Source organism: Anas platyrhynchos, chromosome 2 (genome assembly GCF_047663525.1).
Source record: "Anas platyrhynchos isolate ZD024472 breed Pekin duck chromosome 2, IASCAAS_PekinDuck_T2T, whole genome shotgun sequence".
NCBI classification, from domain to species: Eukaryota; Metazoa; Chordata; class Aves; order Anseriformes; family Anatidae; genus Anas; species Anas platyrhynchos.
Window position 1 is genome coordinate 136,130,185 of NC_092588.1, and position 23,314 is coordinate 136,153,498.

At 36.8% G+C, this 23,314-nt stretch overlaps 1 protein-coding gene across 3 annotated transcripts in view; it reads right to left on the reverse strand.

Moving 5' to 3' along the window:
• The window catches only part of CDK14 (cyclin dependent kinase 14), a 335,682-nt gene that overhangs the window by 261,728 nt on the left and 50,640 nt on the right, over nt 1-23,314 (reverse strand). Inside the window, exon 1 of one of the 3 annotated variants that reach the window (XM_021271226.4) lies at nt 7,375-7,530. The exons of 1 other annotated variant lie outside the window; for it this stretch is intronic. Coding sequence is in view for 1 of the 2 variants with exons in the window: in XM_021271225.4 (XP_021126900.2) it covers nt 7,115-7,189 (75 nt within the window). In the remaining variant the exon portion in view is untranslated. Of the gene's footprint in view, nt 1-7,114; nt 7,272-7,374; nt 7,531-23,314 lie in introns of those variants that run through there. One more of the 3 variants, XM_021271225.4, reaches the window with a different exon arrangement.

A 23,314-nucleotide genomic window follows, 5' to 3' on the forward strand; every position in this document is an offset into this window, starting at 1 on the left:
CAAGTGCCACAAGCCAACAGCTCCTTGTAACCGGCAGAACAGGGGAGAAAGTGTCTCCCATGAAATCATGACAGGTGGTTTCTATATTCTTTTACTTAGTTATCCATTTGTAGCTGTTGTCTTTCCTCCTCTGTAACCATATGAACAGCATTTAAAAATAAAGATTAAAAAAAATGTATTTTCAATCCCTTTCCCATATCAACCTCCTGCTCCAACAGATGGCTCCATGTGCCAATGCAAGTTCACGCAGTTTTCTTTTCTTAAGCACATTATTAGTAGCTTTGTATGAACATTATATTAAGTCTGAGTTTACAGGTTTATATTTTTATTTTGTCCTCCAACACTCCCCCCAGTCATGAAATAATCAAGGGTGTATCCATAAATGCAGAAAGTCTTCCCACTACCATACTGAAGTGTGAGAAATCTTGAGAGACTTGACAGCAAAATGCCTATTCTTGCTAAATTCTAAGGCTATGTCAATAGGTTTTATAGGAAAACAAATGGTGAACAACTCCATGACTTGAAAACAGGTTTTGCTTAGCTCTTTTAGGCTCCTTTGCCTATGCTTGCAAGACACTTGACTCTTTTACAGGCATCACCAAGTATTTCCATTGGAAAATAAAAACAATATTTATTCTCTTACAAGCAGGGACTGCAACAGAAATACTGCCGGTGGTCAAATCTGGTCATGCAACTGATAGTGTAAGACTACAGGCCAACTGCTATATTAAAAACTCAACTAAATTATTTTATCTGGTGCGCCTGAAGTCAGATGAAAGCAATGAGATATGATTTTATATATATATATATATATATATATGTATATATATATATATATATATATAATAACAATGAACAAGAGAATTCACTTCAGACTGAAAAATCACTCAAAGATTGTCTCAAGAACCCAAGACCAACTTTCATATATAGGCTAAAGAGCACTTTTCTTATAAAAAGAAAAGAGGAAGGGGACAGGTTATACAACCGTCTTTGCAAAATATACGCAGTTCACATGGAAAGTTTTTTATAACCATTTGCCTTCATGCACTAAAACAGTATGCTCTACAGTCCATTACAAATCAATATACCATCTCACATACCATCAAACCATTTAAAAGTGCCTTGTAAAAAAATAACTCAAAGTTAGAAGAGTAAGTTAGTTTGGTTCCTTTTTCCTTCATTCGGATCAATTCTCACGTTAATATATACATGTGTGTGTGTGTGTTTAGTTATTTTATTCGTTTCCTTCTTCTCATCATTTTTTTTTTGCCTTTCCTTCCTTATCTTCTAAAGTTCCTTTTTACTATCTTTACCAAAAGCTAGAGGAAAAACTAGGTAACATGAATTCTTTATTTTACACTTCTAATGCATTTCAAAGTTTCATTCTGGTACCAAGAAAGAAATTTCTCCTGCTTTTAGGTGCTTCATCCCTGAGGTCAACAACCTTACAGCTTAAGAAATGCAGCTTCCAAGGCAGAACAAGGTCACTAGGAAAGAAAAGTTCTAGCGATGCTAAATCTGGTGCCTTACATATTATCTTCTGAGCCACTGAATTTGACAAGGTATCCTCTGCCACATCAGTATAAATAGAGAAAAAAAAGCTAAAACTTATTATTCTATTTTCCAAGTACCATCAGAGATTCGAATACCCTGTATTCCAGTTCAGTCTCCCAGAGATCTTAGAAACAGCCATCCACGATCTTTCTGACAATGTTTTCTCCTGTGAAAGTTTGAGAGTTCAGAGGAGGATGACAAGTCCAGCTTCACAAACAAATGAAGAGAGTCCTCATCTGTGTTTGGATTTATCACACACCTGACTTTTGTTTGTTTGTTACTTTCTTTTTTTCCCCCCAGATAAAATACCTTGTTACAGAACTCTACCAAACTTGAATGAAAAGTCTTAAAGGAATTTTCCAGCAGCCATTGCACATTTGTCAGACTTGCAGTAGCACAAAGCTTACAAAGCAAAAAGGTGCAAAAAAGCATAATGAAACTTGCCTCTCAGTACATAATGTGTAATGCTGGAAAAAATGGCAGAAGCCTTGTAAATATCCTACGTCCCATAATTCAGAATTTTGTCAGGGGCTGTAATGAAAATTGTAGCATCCGAAATTATTCAGAATATGAAGAACACTCCAATACATCTTTTCTTGCAAAGATGTATAAAGCTTAAATGGAAAGGTTTTGAAATGATAGTGAGAAGAGCTCATTATAAGGACAACTGTAATTTTGCAAGAATTCTCTGAACAGCACAGAGATAATGCTCAATTTTCAAAAAAAATAGGTATTTCAACAGAAAAGTGAAAATCACTGCTGTTTCTTTGATGAGTTCAAGAGAGAATGTGTGCTGCAGTAGACTTATGGCTGTGCTCAAATCAATTCCAGAGAAAAAGCTGTAACAGTACAAAACAATTGAGCCTGCTACAGTCAGTGGCAATTTGTGCCTCCAAAGCTGTGAGTTCATCTCAAATGACTTGCAACAAACAACAAAATCCAAGCAGCAAATTGGTTAAAAATCACATCTAGCATTCGAGTTGGAACATCAGCAAGAAGTCCTCCATACATACAGTACACTAAATTTCTCATGAAAATACATCAACAAAACTGACTGCAGATATTATGCATGGCTTTTCCTGCATGGCTGCCTGTCTATCAGCAGGAAAATCACATTTTGTAATTATATTCTCTTCAGTATCTGGACCACTTTGACAGGTAATTCCATGCCAATTCAAAAGCTATGGTGTGGTGGCTCCACCACCACTTCCCATGGCAGCAGTAAAGCCAACCACCCCCAACATCAAGCTCTAGGATTTTCCAAGACGACTCTTCTTTATGACATTAAAACAGCATACCTGTAACTGATATTTAATCAGTGGAACATATTTGTTTTTACAGAAAAACACTATTTATGCAAAGTCCAGGAAAAACATTTTACACATAGTCTCTACAGTTTTAAATACTTTTTCTCTGCACTTCTACAAAGATTTAGTAGACTTAAAGAGGACATATTCAAACATACTAAGCCTGTAGACTGGAAGGCATCAGCAATGAATAAATGAAGCTGAGCTTTCACAATACACAAACAGGCATTATGTTTTTTCCTAGAGTCTTTATTTCACCACTGCTCACTTGGCACTTTTGGTATTTTCCTCTTCAGGTAAGTCATACACAATATAATATTAAATTACAAGCATCCTACACAGCAAAACTGCAATACAACTTATATGAATCTGATACAAGTTCCAGAACAGAATGATACAAACTGGGTCAAAATCTTGCTGATGTGATGTTTGTTACTAGCTTAGATTACTTTACATTTATGTAAAAGTCTAGCAGAAGTTTGTCATAAAATTATTTTCAGTCAGAAGCTGCAATGGATCTCCTAGTCACTATGATAAGACAGTAAGTTCTATTGTAGCAGTGACTTATAAAAATTTCAATAATAAATTCTCAATAATTTTGCAAAACAAACCAAAAAACCTCACCTAACAATTTTCACACCATTTCTGACTAGTGCACTGTCATGGAATAAGACAATTAACTGATAAAACTGCCTCCTGCTGCATCCTAAGCGGGTCAGTCCAGAACTGATATAGGAACTTCAGAGACAACTCAATTGCCTAAAAATATGATAAACAAAAGAGCACGATCACAATACGTTAATTCACCAGCAACAGAAGAAAAAGTCCAGAAGTTACTTTTACGGTGGCAAAATGCTCTGCTTAAGCTGTTGATACAAAAATCTGAAAACACAATATGAATGCAACACCCAACACTAGCTATATTGCTATCTGACTATTTGCTCTTGATAAATTGCTAAATCCTGAATTCTACATAGGCTTATATTAGGGCATGGAGTGGAAATATCAGTGAAAAGCATGCCACACTTGGAACAATCATTACTTTTGAAAACAGATGATCAACTTATCTCAAAAGTAAAAAGTAGTCACAGAAATATATTTACTGAACTACACCAAAACACAGAAGTCACGTACATGGAAGAAGCACTTCATTACAGATGGAGTTGCTGCTAAGAGTAGCTGTCCTGACTCTAATGTTAATAAATAATAATAATAACGAAAAAAAAGTCCATAAGAATCTGTTCCTTAACTAACCAACTTTCCATTCATGCACCTTCATGCCAAGGTATCAAATGAAAAACCTATGGGAGAGGCTGAAAGCCAGTCTGGACCTACCTAAGGGAACTCAAGCATTGAAAATGTTATATTTAATCTGTGATTCCCGATTCAAGAACAGCAGTATATAAATTTTATGTAAATAGTATAGAAGTATATAAATAAAATATAAAATTGTATTTAGTTCAGAAACAGGCTTTGGGGTACTGTTATCACGCAGCCTCTCCATTGCTTAAACTTGTATTTGCTAGGACACACTCCTTCATTTCAACGTGTTTTGTAAGGTATAATTATCAAGGTATCGCTACCTGAAACATTTAGGCAATTTTAACACTATTATTATCAGACCAAATTTACAAACCGTGCATAGCACAGCCTGACAGCTAAATATTTTTACTTTGCCAGGACTTCAGTGGGAAATAACCCCAACAAAGCTATCTGGATCTGCAAAACAGGATCACTTTGCAGCTCCTGTGTGCTTTAAGGAGCACCCTAGCTCCCACATTTATAAAGAAGTCACCGAATTTTATTGTCCAAGACCCTCACCTGATCCAGGCTGAGCATTCCCACAAGCTCTCTCCCCAGCAAATTCTTGCTCACCACACAGGTCAAGCCAGGACAGTGCACCGAAAACTGCACAAGGCAAACTGCTCAGTGGTAGCTGGCACGGTGCAAGGACTCTCCTTAAAGAGCAAAATGATCCTTTACCTACAACAGCTGGATTCCACTGGAGCTTCGTGACTCATGGTCACAGTGCCAACCACAAGTTGTGATTGACTATGGATCTCCGTATTGCAGTGTAATCACAAACTCTTTTAATAGTACTATCAATTTTCTTGTCTGTAGCGTCTCAGGGAAATAGGAACGGCCTGCCAGAGTGTGCCTATCCATGTGGGAAGTAGTGCATAGGTCTACTTTTCAAATAGCTCCTCCAAGCTTAATAGCTTAGGGAAAAAATATTAAAAACTGTGGGTTTTTTGTTTAAGACTTACACAACAAAATGGATAAAAAATAGATGAGGCAACCAGTCTTGCTGTAGGACTTTCAAAGACTGCCTAACCTCCTTTGTAAAGACACATAGCATTGATGATCATTAGTTTGCCCGATTACAACTTTTTGAAATTCTTCCTATCTGAAATCAGAGACACAGAGAAGAACATGACAAATATTCATTCCTCAGGTAACTTCTAATCTCCTGGTATGACAAACATCAACCTCACTGCAAAACTGATCCACATAATGAAGGTCATAATCTTTATGGAGCATTCACCCCTACTTGCTGATTTCTTAATTTTCCCACCTGCATTCTTAACTTCTGGCCACATTTTCCATATTATATGTTATTTTTCCCCTAATTTACTTGACATTTGTGTTTAATGAATCTTAGCATCAAAAAATTTCCAAAGCATTATTGATTTCTTAAGCCCAGAAAACTAAAATAGGAGAATCCCAGAGACACAATGAATAGAGCTGGTGGTTTTAGCATTTGGGGAGAAAAAACTGTTTGAGAAAGAAAGCTGGGGGGAAGCAATGAAAACACATCACTAAGAAATACTCTAATTTAAAATTTGCTTTAAAAAAATCTTACATTCATAAGAGCTTCTGGAGTTTCATTCCTTATACAAAGTAAAAGCAAACACAAGTAGCTGGATTACTTCTCTGTATCAATGACAAATACACTAAAGGTTTGCAAACGGTCTGATGGTAAAAGCAAATGAAAAGTTCCATTAAAAAAAACAAAAAAAAACAAAAAAAAAAAACGCAGCTATTCTAATAGAAGCATTTAAGGTTATTCTCAAACAAAAGAAGCAACTCTACTTTTTGAGACCAAACTATGCAAATTAAGTTTGTATACAGTGTGAAACAGCCCACTTCACATCACTTACACTGCAGTACATATAGTGTCACACATGAGAGAATAATTGTTTTTACAAAGGAGCTCCAGTAAAATTATAATAAAAACTTCAGAAAATAATGGACTTCAGAAAAATAGGACTGATTCCTCCCCTTTTACTAGTATTCAGTAAACTAAGGAAAAAAAAATAATTGGCAAGTACAGAAAAAAAGAAAAAAACACAAGCAAGAACTGCTGTCAAACTAGTTATTTGATCCCATGTTGATATAAAACTGATTTCTTCTTAGATTATAATTCACATGCTGCATAAAGCATAAACATGCTCCCCTAGAAATAAAACTCCTTGGCTTTTACCCTTAATCATTAACAACAAAAAACATATTTCATCACTCTACCATTACTACCACAGTTGGTTTGCTTTATGTACTATAACATATGGTGAAATATATTTATTTTTTGTTCAATTCCACTGCATTTCTATTGAGAACAATCTATGGCTTCACTAACAAATGAAATACAGTAGCTGTCAGTTAAGTCATCAAAAATATTTCAAATTATTCCATACAATGGTCACGTTTTGATCTTTCTATCTTGTACCAATCATAACTGCTTTTTCCCTCCTCTCTTTTCCTAAACACACTGCTTCCCTAAGCTCTCATGCAGGTTTAAATATTACACTAAGATCCAAAATGCTACCAACACACTCCTACACAAGCATTCAAGAATGACTACTTAAAACAACTACCTCGCTTTTTGTTTTATTAAAGACAGCATGTGATAGAAATAAAATAATTACAGAGGTTCGTAAGGCAAAAGGATACTCTGACATCCATGATACAGTCTGCATTTATAAGGGATCGTTTTAATTTTATCTTCCTATATCAAGCAAATCTGTTTCTGATAAAGACATTTATTCAGATCTAGCAAGATGCACAGACTTGTTAGCAGAGATGAGAAAGTGGCTGATCACGTCCTTCACTCACTCGTCCCAGAGGGCATTCAGCCAAGCATATATTGGAAAAAATTGCTCATACTACCCTCTTAATACAATAATAAATAAGGCTGCCGAGAGAGAAATACAAAGCCATAGCAAGAAAAGCATTGCTTTTAAGCCTTCTCCTACCTTTTCCCTGATATTTACAAACCGCAGGCAGCGCTGCCGGGGAGTCTCACCAGGGTGGCTGCTGAGAGGTCTCATGTGGCATCCCCAGCTTCCCACCGCCTTCCTCCGCCTGGATTTTAAGCATTCCAAAGAAAACCCACCCTGACATGCACAGAATGAATCCTGCTCAAGTTGGAAGCATGTGATAACTAGGCTGCAGGTTCAAACGGGAAACCCCAGCACTCGATTAATCCCAGGCATTTAAGCAAGCCCCATCTTACCGTTTTGCTGTTGCCTCGATCAGGTTAGATTCACCGGCAACTCTTTGACATGTCTCTGGCAATGTTAGTGTTTGCAGTCAGGCCGGGCTCATTCAGCAACTGAATGAATTCACAACATCTTTCTGCACTAGCAAGCTGAAACGGTACGGCTGTACTACAGCTAAGAAAGGGGGAAATCTAAAGCAGAAAACAAAGAAATCCCTAAAGACATCATAATCCCAGTGGAACAAAATATAAAAGGTACAGATGAGCACCAAGGGTACTACATTTCTCTGTCTAAATTTCAGCAGCAATACCATGCTCTTTCTAAAACCACTTTTTTTTCTTTTTTTTTTAAATATATGATGGACTTGCCTGTGGAGTTCCCAGAAAGGCAGACTATCCAGGCTCTGCAGCAGCATTGCAGCCAAAGTAACCATGCATATGCTATCTAGGCAATTTACAGCAGTCTTTTTGAAAAGATATTGATTTACAATGTAGTATTGCCTCAGCAGAATGCAGAACTGCAGCCAAAATTGCTAATGGTGATTTCAGAGGAATTAAGGAAAAAAACTCAACATTCAATCAAAAGGATGCAACTAATCATTCCCAATTTGATTATGTCCCAGTCCTGAAGGAAGCCAGCAAGTTCTTGAGTGACAAATGACATTAAAATAATAATCTAAGGGCATCTGGAAATAAGCACTATGAATGCTATTGTCCACTTCTACGGAAAAAAAAAATAATACAAAAAAAAGCATTTAAAATTTATTGAGCCAAAACATGAACTAGGAAGTTAATTTTAGAACTATAATGAGGAAACATAATGTTTATGAACATACAATATATACAGAGCCGTGAGTAAGCAACGACACCTACTCTGTTCTGGGAAGCCACTGCTGAGCCCAAGCAAGCTTGGGTGTGGTACAAGGGAAAAGAGGGCAGCAGGAGCATACCCACAAGGAGGGCTTCTTCAAGAGAGAGGCATCGCATCTTCTCTATCTCCTACTCCTACAGCAACCCCTGCTGGCCTGTGCTTCAGATGGCTCCTGGCTCCCCAGAAACCTCCTGGTGTCTGGGGGGCACTGGAGAAACTACTCTAGGAAAGGGGACTAATATATTCATGTGAAATCTTAAGATGGGAAAAACACATCCTGAACGTGTAGAAATATCTTCTTTTTCACACACACACTGTCCCCCCCCCCCAAAAAAAAAAAAAAAAAAAAGACATCAGAAAAAAAAAGTTGAGCACAGAATGACAGCATTTTTACATTACAAAGAGGAGGTGCAATTAATCCAGTATGGAAAACACAACCCTGGCTCATGACCAGGCTGCTGCACTGACCCTCCTCACACAAACATCAGAAATACACTCTTCTGTACAGTCCCACTTTGAAGAAAGCAAAACATGCTTGAACTCCACACATTTGCTCGAGTCCCACTGCAGTCACAAAGACATGTTTAAATACTTCTCATCTCAAGGCTCACAGCTGAGTCTAGCATCACTAGGCTTCAGTGACAACAAAACTTGAATGGCATGAACAAATTCTGTAAGATGCTCCCAAAATGAAGTAGAACTTGTTTGTTCCACTCATCTATTTCCCAGCGTCAGTCATAGGGTCATATTCCAGAAGACTATTCAGTTTCTTAGGTTGGTTTTTAAGCAGATAGAGGCTTCACTTCACCTGAAAAAGGAAGAGTTACACTCTATGCAAAACTTGTCTTCTCAGGTGTCCCAAGTGTGGAGGTCTGATGTAAACATGAGAAAAATCTTCAAGTTGAAATAATGAGAACACATTCAAAACATTTATATTTCTTGTCCTTATACTACCAACATCAAATCGGTCTGAGGAGGAGAAAAAGCACACAGAAGACTCCTCAGATAAAAGAGAGATAGCTCTTGAGTATGCGCCTGCAGAGACCGATATGTGCCAAAAGAAGAGCCACATTCAGGACAAAGGGGCAGACAGCGCACTAAAAAGGAATGCAGAATGCTTCTGTGTTCCAGAACCAAGCACAGTGTTAGGGACAAGGGATGGAGATTGAAAGCAAGCCAGCCTACAGAGTAATGAGACCTGACTCAAAGAAGCCAAAACCTCCCATATATTAAAGTTAATATTTTTACTGCATTAAAAAATCTGAATTTATTACATTTCCCTACCATAAACATTCAGCAGGTAGAAAGATAGGATTCTGAAGAGCAGAACTCAATGGCATACTAAAATTCTTTTGTTTGCCCATGGAATGTCCAGCATTTTGTCTCAAGCAGCCTGAAGATGGTTCCAAAACCAAATGATGAAACCAAAAATACTTATGTTATGTGACAACTCCCTCAGAATCGCATAATGGCTGAGGTTGGAAGGGACCTCTGGAGGTCATCCAGCCCAACCCCTGCTCAGGCAGGACCACCTAGAGCAGGTTATTCCGTCATGCTGGCTCCCCATGTATACATGTACTTATGTACATGGGGAGGAATAACATGGGGTTATTCCTCCCCATGCACAGCACTCTGCGTTTACCTTTGATGAACTGCACAAGGTTCTACTTGTCAGTCTACTTCTCCCACCTGCCCAGGTCCCTCTGGATAGCAGCACAACCTTCAGGCGTATCAGCCACTCCCCACAGTTTTGTATCAGCAGCAGACAGAGTACCCTCTGCCCCATCATCCAGGTCACTAATGAAGATGTCAAACAGGATCAGAAACAGTCCTGACTCCTGGAACACCCTGCTAGTTACTGGCCTCCAACTAAATTTCATGCCATCAGCTGCTCAGCTCATTTTCAATTCACCTCACTCTCTGCCCATCCAGCTTACAATCCAACAGCTTCTTTATGAGCATATCAAAGGAGAAAAAGTTGAAAGCCATTCCTAAGTAGACAATATCCACCACTCTCTCCTCGAAAAACTGGCCAGTCATTTTACCATAAAATTATGAGGTTGGTCAAGTATGACATCCCCTTGGATTTCTTTCCCTTCAGAATCCATGGTGACTACTCTTGATTCTTTCTTGTCCTTCACATGCCTGGAAATGGATTATCTGGATTATCTCCTCTATCACCTTAACAGGGATAGAGGAGTGGTTGACCAGCCTGTAGCTGCCTGAATCCTTCTTGTCATTTTTGAATATAAAGATAACATTTACAGTTAATTCAGTCCTCCAGCACTTCTCGCAGTCAACATGATCATTCAGAAAACATTGAGAGAGGCCCTGAAATGACATTAGCAAACTCAGCACTCACAGGTGCATCCCATTGGCTTCCATGGACTTACGTATGTCCAGACTGCTTCTCTAACATGATCCTTTTCCACCAACTTCTCCCCAGTCTCTGTGTCCAGGGATTCCTGAAGGCTGGTCTTGCTAGTAAAGACTGAAGCAACTACTGCATTTAGTACCTCAGTCTTTCGTATGCCCTGTGTCAGCAGGACCCCTGTAATTCAGCAACAGGCCAATATTTTCCCTAGTCTTCTTTGGCCCAGTTACTTATAAAATCTCTTTTTCTTGCCTTTCTTTGCCCTCACCAGATTCAATTTTGGTTGGGCTTTGGCATTCCAAACTGCGTATCTGCATGCATGGACAATGTCTCTGTATTCCTCCTAGGTTACCAGTCCCAGCTTCCACCTTCTGTATACTCCCTTTTATGTCTGAGTTTCAAGAATTCTGCTCATCCACACAGGCCTCTTGGAAGTTTTGTCTAACTCCCTACTCTCTTTATCCCCCTCATCTCCATGCGTTAGCCCTATCCCTATCCCTATCTCTACTCCCAACCCCACTTGTTGACTGTGGTTGAAAACAACATGCATGCAGCACAAATATATGCTGTTTCTGCTCATGGTACCACAAACTGGATTGGAAAACCTGGCTGGTAGCCAGAGGCAGTCTAGAATTACAATTGGAATTCGTAAGTCTGACCATCCGGATCACACAGAGCCCCTTGTACCATGAGGCTGGTTTGTCTCCCAAGGGGCTAGAAGAGTAACAGAACCAAAACAAAACAAACACACAAAAAAAAAAAAAATCAATACAAATCAAAAGGTCAAATACCTATGGTTTTCTGCATGGAAACCAACTACAAGTACAAGCTTCATAATATCTGTACTCTAAGTCATGCCATTTTCATCCCAAGGCAGACTCCAAAATGTTTGAATGTGGCACTTGAGAACAATCTTTCATGTATATGGGGGCAACTTTGGAGCTTTTCAATATAATAGATGTACAGTCATCTGCAAGTCATTATACTTGGAAGAGACTGATTATACAGCTCTGATGGTCAATGAACTAAACATTGCAATCCATCATTTATTAATACTGTATAGTGAAAAGAATATCACTAGTTGCTTTGTGTTCTGTGTGGTCATACTGCATAATGGCCAAACACAACTTAGAAGTAACGTTCTTGGTCTATTTTAAATCATCCAAGACAGAGGATGTTTTCCACATAAGGCAAGGGAGAAAGGCCAACTGTTCCACCCTTCCCATGAAGTAATAACCACATGCAGTAGTTTGTACAAGTGTCTTACAGACAAGAGCCTATTTCCTCCTCAAACAAGAAACTGCATGACTAAGAAAAGCCACTGCTCATCAAACACCTCTTAACACCCACCAACTGAATATACAAAGAAAGAATAAACACACTTTACAGTTTCAAAAATTTTCTTACTTGTGAAAGTGATTTGGCCATCTAGCCAGACACTTTATAAACCACTGATATTTCATAAAAACTGATTTTCTGATTTTAAAAGATGGCTAACAAGTTGTATTCAAAAACACTGGACTGGATGAGACAATACCTATCCAACTCCAGTTCAGTTCCCTGTTACCACTGGCAATCACAAAACATGAAAATTTTCCTAAACTGATCAGTTCGGTTTTAGTTTGAAATTAAAATACACAGAGTACACAAGATATGACCTTAATAAAACAACCCAGCAGCAACAAAAATGTGTTGAATGCAAAGAAAATCATTTTTTGCTTAAGATGGCAAGTGAAGCAGTGAATAACATTGTACAACGGAATGTGTGACAAGTTATTCTGAGTACAACATGCTGTCAAACTTGCTTTGCAATACCAATATTTGAACTACACCATCTGCATTATCTGCCATGGTGGGACTTCACTTAAAAAATAGTCACTGTCTGAAATGAAATGCAATGTAACACTTGATGTCAATTATCTTTGCAACCTTTATCTATAAAAGACGATAATTTATATTTTTATGGATTGATTCCAAATATAATTTGCATTATAAAAAATGTTTAAAGTACAAGTTCAAAGGGAACAACAACATTGAGAACATTTTGTAATGATTTCACGCATTAAAACAGTCTAGAGACATTTTCAACTTGGTGAGAGCATTCTTTGCACATAAAAGATTAATTCATTGACTTTGGACAATTATAGTCTTTGTGTGCAACAGGAAAACCTAACTAAAATTCCTAGTAAATCCACGTTTTCCTATGAATACTAATACAGTTACAATTAGATTGTTTTGTTTGTTACTATTAATTCTGTGTTTCCTGCTATGCTGTCAAAGACCTCATACAAATAAAATAATCCAGACTAAAATGCATTAGCTCAATGCATCTATGATAAGATCTTGAATTTTAACTTGATTTAGGATTTCCTCTTCAGGAAGCTGACTGCTATTTTCCAAGCCTTAACTTTTCTTTTTAGCTTTTAGACTTTAGCTTTTATCCTTGATACACAAGGATAACAGATGTAGAACAAGATGTAGTCAAGGTATGGAATTTCCTAATTACTTTACTTTTAAGGAGAGATCAGATTGGTATGCTTTTCCACTTGGGGTAGGCATCTAGATAAATGCAAGAGAGGACTCAGATATACCTTACCTTGCAAAAATAAAGCACATCTTGCTATATAAAAATAAATACATAAATACTCCTCTACTGGCCATGTTTTTCATACCTGCAGAAAAAGTTATCTATTGCACATGGACAGAACTTTATCTCAGCTAGTACCATGCTCAAACCTTTATAATATACTAAAAATATGCTGTTAAAAAAAAAAAAAAAAAACTAATCTGGAAACTGTATGCAGCCTACACCACATCAGGTGAAATAATCTCTGAAAGACAGTAAACTGAAAGCAGAATCATTCATCCTCAGCATCATACAGTTACAAGTGCTGTCAACAGCAGCAACATTTCACTACAGAAATGGAAGTGCCTTCACAATACACAAAAATTCTCCACAGGAAATGAACGATAGCACCTAAGAATTATGATGTATGCATATACAGAACCTTATGTTCAATTGCAAACTCTTAATGTATTGAGTACAAAGCACAACAACCTAGACTATTCAGAGAAAAAAAAAAGTAAAAAGAGGAAGGAAGGGAGGAAGGGAGAGAGAGAGAGAGAGAGAGAGAAAGAGAGAAAGAGAGAAAGAAAGAAGTCATCTAAATCAACATTTCAGTCAATCATTTTTCAAAAACACCACAAAGAACTGAAGCAGTATAAAATTCAAATTTATGCACTCTGTCTGGAAGATGACAGTGATCAGTAAAATGGCTTACTGGAGTAGCTTAAATTAAACTAACCTACCTACTATAATATACAATTCATAAAACCACGTAGTGGACAATTCTCACATTTACAATCCAAAAAATAAATTCTAGCTAATCAAGAATGAGTATTAATATTTCTGTGACAAAGCTTTAATGACGAATACTAGTGACAGAGTTTACGATTATTTATTTTTTTTATTTTTTTTTTTTAAGGGACAGTTTTAAAGAATTAACAATAGCTTTTTGATATCTACAAGTATAATCCCCGGGGAAGAATCACTGAAAATGTTTCATTTTCAAGTTACATTTATTCCTACAGCTGATCTCATACAGGGTTGAAACGCAATGATATCCCATTTCAAAGTCATCCATAGTATTATAGCTAGGAGAAGAAAGCTTTCTATAAATGAATTAAAACTTAACATAAAAAGATAAGTTTGCCTTCATCATTTTCTCAGGTCTGAATATGTCATGCACGGAAAATTCTAGTCTTATTTGAAAGCACTGCATTTTAGCTTCCCTTCATTTTCACTTTGAGGTACTCACATGAAAGGCTTTTTTTCCCCCATTTTCCTACATTCTAAAAGAAATAAAAATCCGCTTTCCAACTAAAAAAAAATAAAAAATCTATGTACAAAATGTAAGCTACCATGTTTTTGTTTTGTTTTGTTTTGTTTTAAATCAAGCCAATCAATCCCCACATCCCTATAATGTAGATAAACTAGAATAAGTTCCATGTTTATGGTGTCCACTTCAAAAAAATCTATTCTATTCTTGTTCATTATACCCTGTTCCTTTGAGCACAGCTTCAGTCCTTAAGGCTATTGCTATCTGCTGAGCTTGCCAGCAGATATTCAAATAGAGATTTCATGTTATGAGAACAGTGAAACCACTGCCTTCAGATGGGAATAACTGTTGACTCAACACTTGTATGTTGGTAGTTCAAGTCTAGTGCACATGAATGACTTCTGTTCACAAGGACTGTTCAGCAACCTCTATCCCTCCCTAACAGGATTTATTAACAAGGATAATCAAAACTTCAGGTGAAAAGTCCACTGAGGATCATGGCAAAAGGTACGTGTTCTGTGAATTCAAGTCCCATGGACCAAACCTCTGGTTGTGTTCTGTGGAACCGATAGAAGCTATTTCAAAATAAGCACTCTTCTATTTGATGGCCTTAAGCCATACACTATGAAATGATGATACCCTGAAGGCACCGCAAAGTTGAGATGATACAGTCAACTATCTCATGTCTTGTATGCGTTATTTTCAACATATTCATCAGAACTTCTGAGAGCTTCCTCTGCAATCTCTGCAATACAGATATAAACTATTTCTGCAGGATGTCAGATAGCTTGAGAAGGTGTTCTTAAAGCCCCAAATGTGATCTACTTTAAAATTTAGCTTATCTTGCATTTACTAAATGAAGGACACTGATGAGTGTTGAGGTGAATATAAGTGCTCCACTAAGTAAAGATGACTCATTTGGCATTGAAGGAGGTAGATGGAGTATCTCCAGAAGAGTGAGGACTTTTACAGAAAAGCTAATAAAGAAGTAAGAAGTAGGAGGTCATCTGTCACTGGGAAGAAGGAACTGAGGAAGGGTTATTATTTTCTCATCTTCATTCTCTTACGTGGAACCTTGAAGTAACCCAGATTAGTGAACTCAAGAGGTTTACATGACTGTGCATTTACCTGAGGTTTATCTGCATACAGCTCCAGTGGAATCCTTGCATAACAATTTCCCTAAGTTCTGTTCTTCCTGAAATTTGGTACCAAGATATAAAATCTGAAGGGCAGAATGGGAAATCTCTCAAGATGTCTTCTCCAGGCAGAACAATCTGATTGTTTTTGTTTTCAGAGATAACTGCAACTGTTAATAAATGAACCTCATAACAATGACATTTAACCCTAAATATGATGTTGAGTGGTGTGGGAATTTCAGCAATTCCAAGCTCCTCACAAGTTTATTTCCTTTTATCAGGTCAATAACTTGTTTACTTTTACTCTTCACAATGTTCATCTTTGAGCTGTGACAAGGAGCCGAAGACCCATCAAACCAGAAGCCATGGCACTCTCCATGGCAAGTATCACTGGTGGATATCTAAGAGGCTACTCTTTGTACAGGTTGTTATTAAGAAATATGTGACACTATAAAAGCATGCTTATTAGAGCAATCTATAGAAAGTGACCCTACAAACTCGTGATGTGGAAGGATAACTGGTTTGTGACCATCTCAGATGTCTTACTGGATTCAACATGTATGATGATATTTATCAGTCAGTTTAGCTGTAGTCTTATTATTATGGGTACAGTAACAGACAACAAATGTGTTTAGGTTAGGGAAAGAGCTATGCTTAACTAGTATTGATTACATGGTAATGTGCAATTTACTATAGTAAATTGTATAAATAATAAAGTAAATTGTATAAATAAATCTCCTTTCTTGTGGTTCTGGTAAATGGAGTTTGAGTTCTCAGCTTTCCTTCTAGAGATGCTACAATCTAGATGGTGAACAGCTCACCGCTGTTTTTATTCTATGGAACAGGTATAAAACCTTATTTTTTTATGAAATGATTTTTAATATTAGCCTCATCAAAAGCTGTCAGAGAAACATATATAGTGATAATCATACATCAGAATAAAAATGTATCTAGTCAGCTTCTGACAGCAACCAAATTTGTTGCACGATAAGGAGTTACATAATGCGATCTTTCTTCCTGTATATCCTTCTTGTCACCAGCAGTTAACTTATTATTAATAATAATAATAATAATTAAAAAAAAAAAGATCTTAACCTATCATTTACAACTCTGAAATTCACTTTTGAACTCATTTATAACTCAAGCTTCAGGTGGTAAAGAGATCCATGACACTGTGCAATTAGAAACTATTCCTTCTCTTGAAAACCAAAACAAACGAACAAAATCTCTGAATATTTCTCAGTAGGTAGAAACTACAAAACAGTTAAAGCAATGTTGCAGAAATATTCCCTCTTAACCAGCACAAATTCAGCTTGTGATCTTATAGGATACTGTCTGATCTTCCCTCAGTCTTCTGTTTTACATTCTAATGGGCCTAATTACCTTCTCCTCAAAAGGAAGCTATATTGCATATCTAACTGATTGTTCTTGTCTTCTCCCTCTGTGTCACCTTGTGTCATTTTTGTTATATGATGGGTAGTATTTCATATGGTATTTACATAAATAAGACTTTTGCAATTGCGTAATAATGGCTTTGTTTTTTTCCTCCTTTATTTTCCTATTATTTTCTAAAGGTCTACTTATTTTTAGACTACTGCTGAACACTGGGTCAGTATCTTCAACCTATTATTCAATGACCCTGTGATTCTTATCTGTAATACTGTCGAATTGCTTAGAGTCACTATTACACATGTACAGCTGCAGTTAAATTCTTCATATATATCAGTTTGTAAATATCATCATAAAATATGCCATTATCATCCAAACAGTCTACACTGCAAAATTTTTGAGCAACTTTTGGCAATTCAACTAAACAATAGTTTTGCAAAATGTGCCACTTTTTCATTATTTTCCGTGTCTCGGTCTTCTACCTGAAGGGTTAGTTGCCATTCCTCTCTCAGTCTCAAAAATTGATGTTTTATCTGTTGGCATATATGACAGGTCTGACAAGTGTATAAGCATCATACAAATTACAATGCTTGGCAAGTCTGATGACAGAAAAGCTATAGGTTACATAGTGATGTACTATGTGATTGAGGGAGTTGCTGACAAAAAAAAAAAAAAAGGAAATAGAAATGATAAAGTAATACCTGATTTAGGAATATATGTTGTTTCTCATGATCAAATATGGGAAGAAACTATAACAAACTTCTTGCCTTATTCCAGCTGTATTTCTGTAGAAAGCTGCACTAACAGACAACAGTTCCACTTCATCATCCATATCTTTGTTCTACACATATTAAATTGGCACACATTAATGTACATTAAAAAAAAAATGCTATGCAAAAGCTCTACCTGATCCAATGCTGACTTAAGTGCCATAAGAAATAAACACCAGCACTGCAGGTATTGCACTGATATTTATCTGTTCTTCAGTTAGATACAAAGTATTGGGTTTGACCTATAAAGCTCTTAACTGTTTGGGTAACTATCCCCTTGAAGACTGCTTTTCTTGTCCTGTTTTATCTCAGTATTTCAGATAAGAGGGCTGCATCCACCTGGGCATTCTCACTGAAGGGTACTTCAGTCCAGAACTTGATAAAGCTTTAAAGTGTGTTGAGCAGCTTATCTATTTTCCCAGGACATGTTAGGCCAGAAAGGGAAAGGATCTGAGGAGAAGTAAAGACAGAACTGCAGAAAGAACAAGAAAGAAGAAAAATAATAATAATAATAATAATAAACTACCTTGTCCTCATACTGTAAAAACAATCTCTACAAAATACAGTGACTGGTAGCACAGCTACATCAGCATACATGTTCACAGAGCACCCATTCTCACACGATTTTCTACCTAAACTGTTTTTTCCTCCTCCGACCACCTCTTTCAGCATCTGTGGCTGAACTTATTTTGACCATTCCAGAAGATATCCAAAGTCTGCAAGTATCAAGATATTTTGCAGCAGAAAAATGATGTGGCAATGCATCTTTCCTGAAGCATGGCTGCCTTGGTGCTCATACATTTACAAGCCTTCTTCAGAACTCACACAAGACAAAACTCACTTGGCAAAATCTGCTGTGAAAGAAAAACTGGTATTAAATTTAGTTGTAGACTGATTTAGCAGAGGACTACTATGAAAAGAATTCCTACTGCACCATAGAACTACACCAAAGCCCCCTAAATCAGTCATTGTCATAACCTTAGAGGACCGTTGACCATCTACATACAGTTAGAACGATAATATACTATGATGTATATTTCCTAAGAGAAATCTTTTCAAGAAAGGAGCAGTGAACTCAACAAGAGATGTTAAGAAACTGTGGTCAAAAAGTAGGATCACCGATACTCAATTGTTCTGTTGTTCTTTTAATTAGTAAATGTTTTCTCAACCAAAACTTAAAAATAAAATTAGCATTACCCTAGCGGCCTAGTCATTAAAATAAGACTCCACTGTACTAGGTACTTTATTGATAGAGAATTGAGGGGAACTTCCATGTCAAACTTAGCCACCAAATCAAACGCAAGAGGGAGAGAATCCCACCTTTCCTTGCCTTCTCTTTCAGAGAGGGCAGTGGGTTAGGAAGCAGAGCAGCTGATGGGAGCTCTCTCTGAGCAGGGAGCTAAGAGAACTGATTTTAAAAAGTGTAATTATACTAACTGTTAAAAAGAAAAAAAGAGTAAGAAGGAAACTTGTAGCGAGACATGTAATTTCAGTAGTGTGCTCTTAACCATCCTACATCTTTTCTTTCTGTAAAGCATACATTGTACAGATTGCAAACTAAAGCTAATTGTTGCAACTACTGTTTCTCTCATGCAATCCACAATATCATATCCAAATAAAGCAGTCCATCTTCAGCCAGGTTATGCCTGCCTCATATTGAGCCACTGAGTAGTAATCTGCCTCCCACATGATATTAGGAATTCTTTACTCAGCATTTAAGATGCTGCAAAAAGAAAAAATAATCCAGTCCACAAAAAGTTGTGCATATAGATCCCCATTTATTGGATAAAACTCTGTTTACAAAACCTTTTACAGATTCAGGAATAAGTAAATAAGTAAATAAATAAATAAATAATAATAAAGTTTTACCATAAAAACCAATACTGCATTTAATTACAGATGTTAAGTGAAAAACTGAGGTCTAGAAGAGGAGAAGCATCAAAACATTAAAAATTATGTTTCCCCTAGAGCATTTCAAGGATAAACTGCAACTTAAAGTTTCGCTTTGGAAAGGTTTGAAATGTAAATGCTGTAGAACAACTCTTTTAAGGTACAATTCCCAATGGATTTGGATGTCTGTGGGAACATATATGCACGAGGTATTCTAGCATAACATTATGGCTGATGCCTGACACAACTTTGACAAAAATGACTGACAAAAATCCAGTAATGCTTTCAGAATTTATAATATTGACAGCTTATGTGTCCAATAGTATATTTGTCTTTCCTCAGAAAAGGTCGTGGAAATATTTTAAGATGTAAAGAGTACTAACAGATAGAATTACTAAGGTAATAAAAATTCAGACAAGAAAAATTTCATCTAAGATTTTACAGAAGCCACCACGATATAAAAAACTAGCACAAGATCACTTTAAAATGTCTTATGACTGCCTTTAAATTTCCTATGACAAGCACAGATTTGACATATCCCAAATAAAAGGTTTCCAATTTGTTATGTTACAATAAACACATACACCTCATATTCTACTCTTACATCTGTTTTGTTATGGTCCTGGCGAGTCTCATTAACTTCAGTGCAACCAGTATGTTGAGAGATAAACACAGAAAAGACTGGGTGTTCTTTAAATGCCCATGACGGCATGAGCTACCAATTACAATACATGCACAGATGGCTAATTGGTTTTATCACAGTTTTCACAGCTCGGGGAAGGCGGACACTACCATTCTTATTTTCTCTGAAGGCCAGTGACAATAGCCCAAGAACAATTCAAGTGTCTAGCCCCCTCAGGTACTGTTGCCCTATTTGATAATATATATATATATATTTTTTTATATATATATATATGTATTTTATAGTAATTTACACATTCAACTTGCCCAATGCAATTTTAAGTAGCTCTTCAATGTACACATCGATTTCAGATCTTAGCTTTTCATAACCATGCATATTTTTCTTTTTAGGAAACCAAAAATGATTGTCATACAAATGACAAATTCTAAACATTTCAGAAAAAAAGATCAAGGGTTATAAGATTCACAATTACGTTGTCAGGAAGGGCAACACTAAAAAAAAAAAAAAAAAAAAAAAAAGGTAAAATAAGTGCAAATAAGTCTTTGCAGCTAAAGCTAGGTTTTGAAAGGACAGTTTGGTTCAAATCCATTCTCTGTAATATTGCTCCTTCCTCTGAAATACCTGATAATACAGATCTCATCAGATTCATCTATAGCTGTTGTGCTATCAGCAAGGTTAGATCACAGACCACAGGCTTCTATCACTAAGCTTGAACAGTGACAAGAGTAATAGCTTCGATCCCTAGATGGATCAGCCACAGATAGGGCATGCGTATCAGTGAGTTCATGCCTATCTGTTGAAACGGAATACAGATACTGAGGACTCCATAAAAAGATCTGAATTCCCAAAAGCAAATTTTCTCCAAATACTAGAGATCACCTTCCCCACACTCCAGAACTCCTGTCCATTCTCCTTTTATACCCATTAGCTTCCAGCCTCCTACTGGCCTCCCTGGAACAGCTTCCAATACTGCCTTTACTCCTAGCCCTCCGCACAAGCCCACGTACACACTTGTACTTTCCAAGGTCTTCCTAAACCTTCCAAATTCCTTGTTCTGCATATATGAGAAGCACTGAATATACACAGGAGAAACGTTCTCCTGTTCTCCAAGTGCCTTGGAGGAAACTGAGAAGGTACAGTGCCAGCACAAGGTAGACTTTGTCCCTTTCCATTTAGGTGTCCCTTCTCATCCTCCAGCACATGCACAGGTAAGTCAGCACAAATCCTATACGGAGCCACAGCATACTTCGACAACACAAAATCCTGAAAAGTTTCAGCCATGCTCTAACAAAGCTATGATAAGTATTTATTAAATGTTTTTTTTCTGTATTCCACCTTTGGAAAAACCTGGTTAAAATAATGAAAAGAATAAATCCTTTTTGGAATGAAGACTTCCAAGCTTTAAGTATTTGAGGTAATGAGCTTATGATTCATTTCTAAAGTTACTGTTCATTCTTACACCTGCTTAAAACCTCCCTGAAAACTGGCATACAGTGGCTCCAGGCATTTCTGTTCCTTTATGAATACGGAGAGGTAACACATGGAATTATTTCGATTTTTGTTCATCATAAAAAGGATTCCTTCTATTGCATCCTTCAAATTTTCTGCTTCAAACAGGCATTGAAACTAAAATGGTTCACAAGCTGATTTCTGATAGACCAATTTGCTGACTGTACAGTTAAAATCAACAACAACAAAGCAGCCAATAACTGGAGGTCGAGCAATTCAAATCTGTCATTGAAAAGTGTAGCTTAATAACATTGGCTCACTGAGGACTGTTTAATATGAAGATTACCAGCAAAAGCTGTCAGTAGTGTTTACAGAGATCTGAAATAAATTCTTTTTCCATACCTGAATAGTTAGACTATCATTATCTTGTTCTCCCATGCTAGTAGCAGGTGACTATCAAAAACAAATGAAGCAGCTTTTGCAGCCATGTAATTCCAAGGATTATGCAAGGCCATTTCCCAAGCCATTTCAAAGCAAATAATGAAGTTGCAGTGGTTCTTTCACAAGCATGCAGTGGGAGCAGACAAGGTTACTAGGTGAGAGCATGTACAGGTCATAAAGACAACACAGGTTTCAAAGTTGGTGCACTGTTTGATCTGATCCCACATTTCAAGGATTTGCTTGCGCTAAAATTAATCCTTCAGTCTCTATTCTTATTCTGTCAAATATATTCCCCTAATGATCAATTTTTGAGAATACAGGCAGCAAGATACCACTGAATATTAAATTGTGTAATATGCCTCCATTGTGTAAACTGTAGGAAATAACATGCATCAAGGGCATCCCTGGGGTCATTTGCCAGAAATATTCATTTACATTTTTTAATTGCTGCTTTTCATTCCAAACCCAGGTAATATAAACAACATTAAGCATGCCCTTATCAAGCAGCTGTTCTTTATCCAAAAATCTCAAGTCAAAGTAAAAATATGAGGTGTGACCCCATTTCTATACAATGCACTGTGAAGAGAAAGAAAAAAAAAAAAACAAACCCTAGCAGCAGGTTTTTGAACATATATGTAAGAAAATTGAGCCACTAAATAAAATCCCACTCTGTTATGTAAGCATAGAGTTAAGATACCCACAAACCTGACTCTTCCGCTAGCAAAGGCCAAGACACAAATGAAGATATGCTTTTCAGAACCATGAATACACAGAGTGAAAAAATAAATAAAAACAATATTTAAATCTGAAATGCTAGAGGCGTTCCCTGATTCACACGTTGCATACAACTGGCACACTTTAATGCATGTATACCCTTTCTGAACAAACCAGGATATTAACATAAGCATGGCATAAGTCCAGCTAACACATTAATATGAAAATATTATGACTACGTCCCTTGTTCCTTAAGTAAAGAGTTAAAAGAGCGTTCCTCTCTTTTATGCTACCATCACAATTAGTGATAAGGAAAATGATGAACAGCTGCCTGTCAATTTTCCCTGCAAAAAGTAGCTTTATCATAAAAAAAATAGCAAAAGAACAAATCTAGGTAAGCTGTTTTCTAGCAGAGTTTCCTTAGACTGTCGCATAAAAG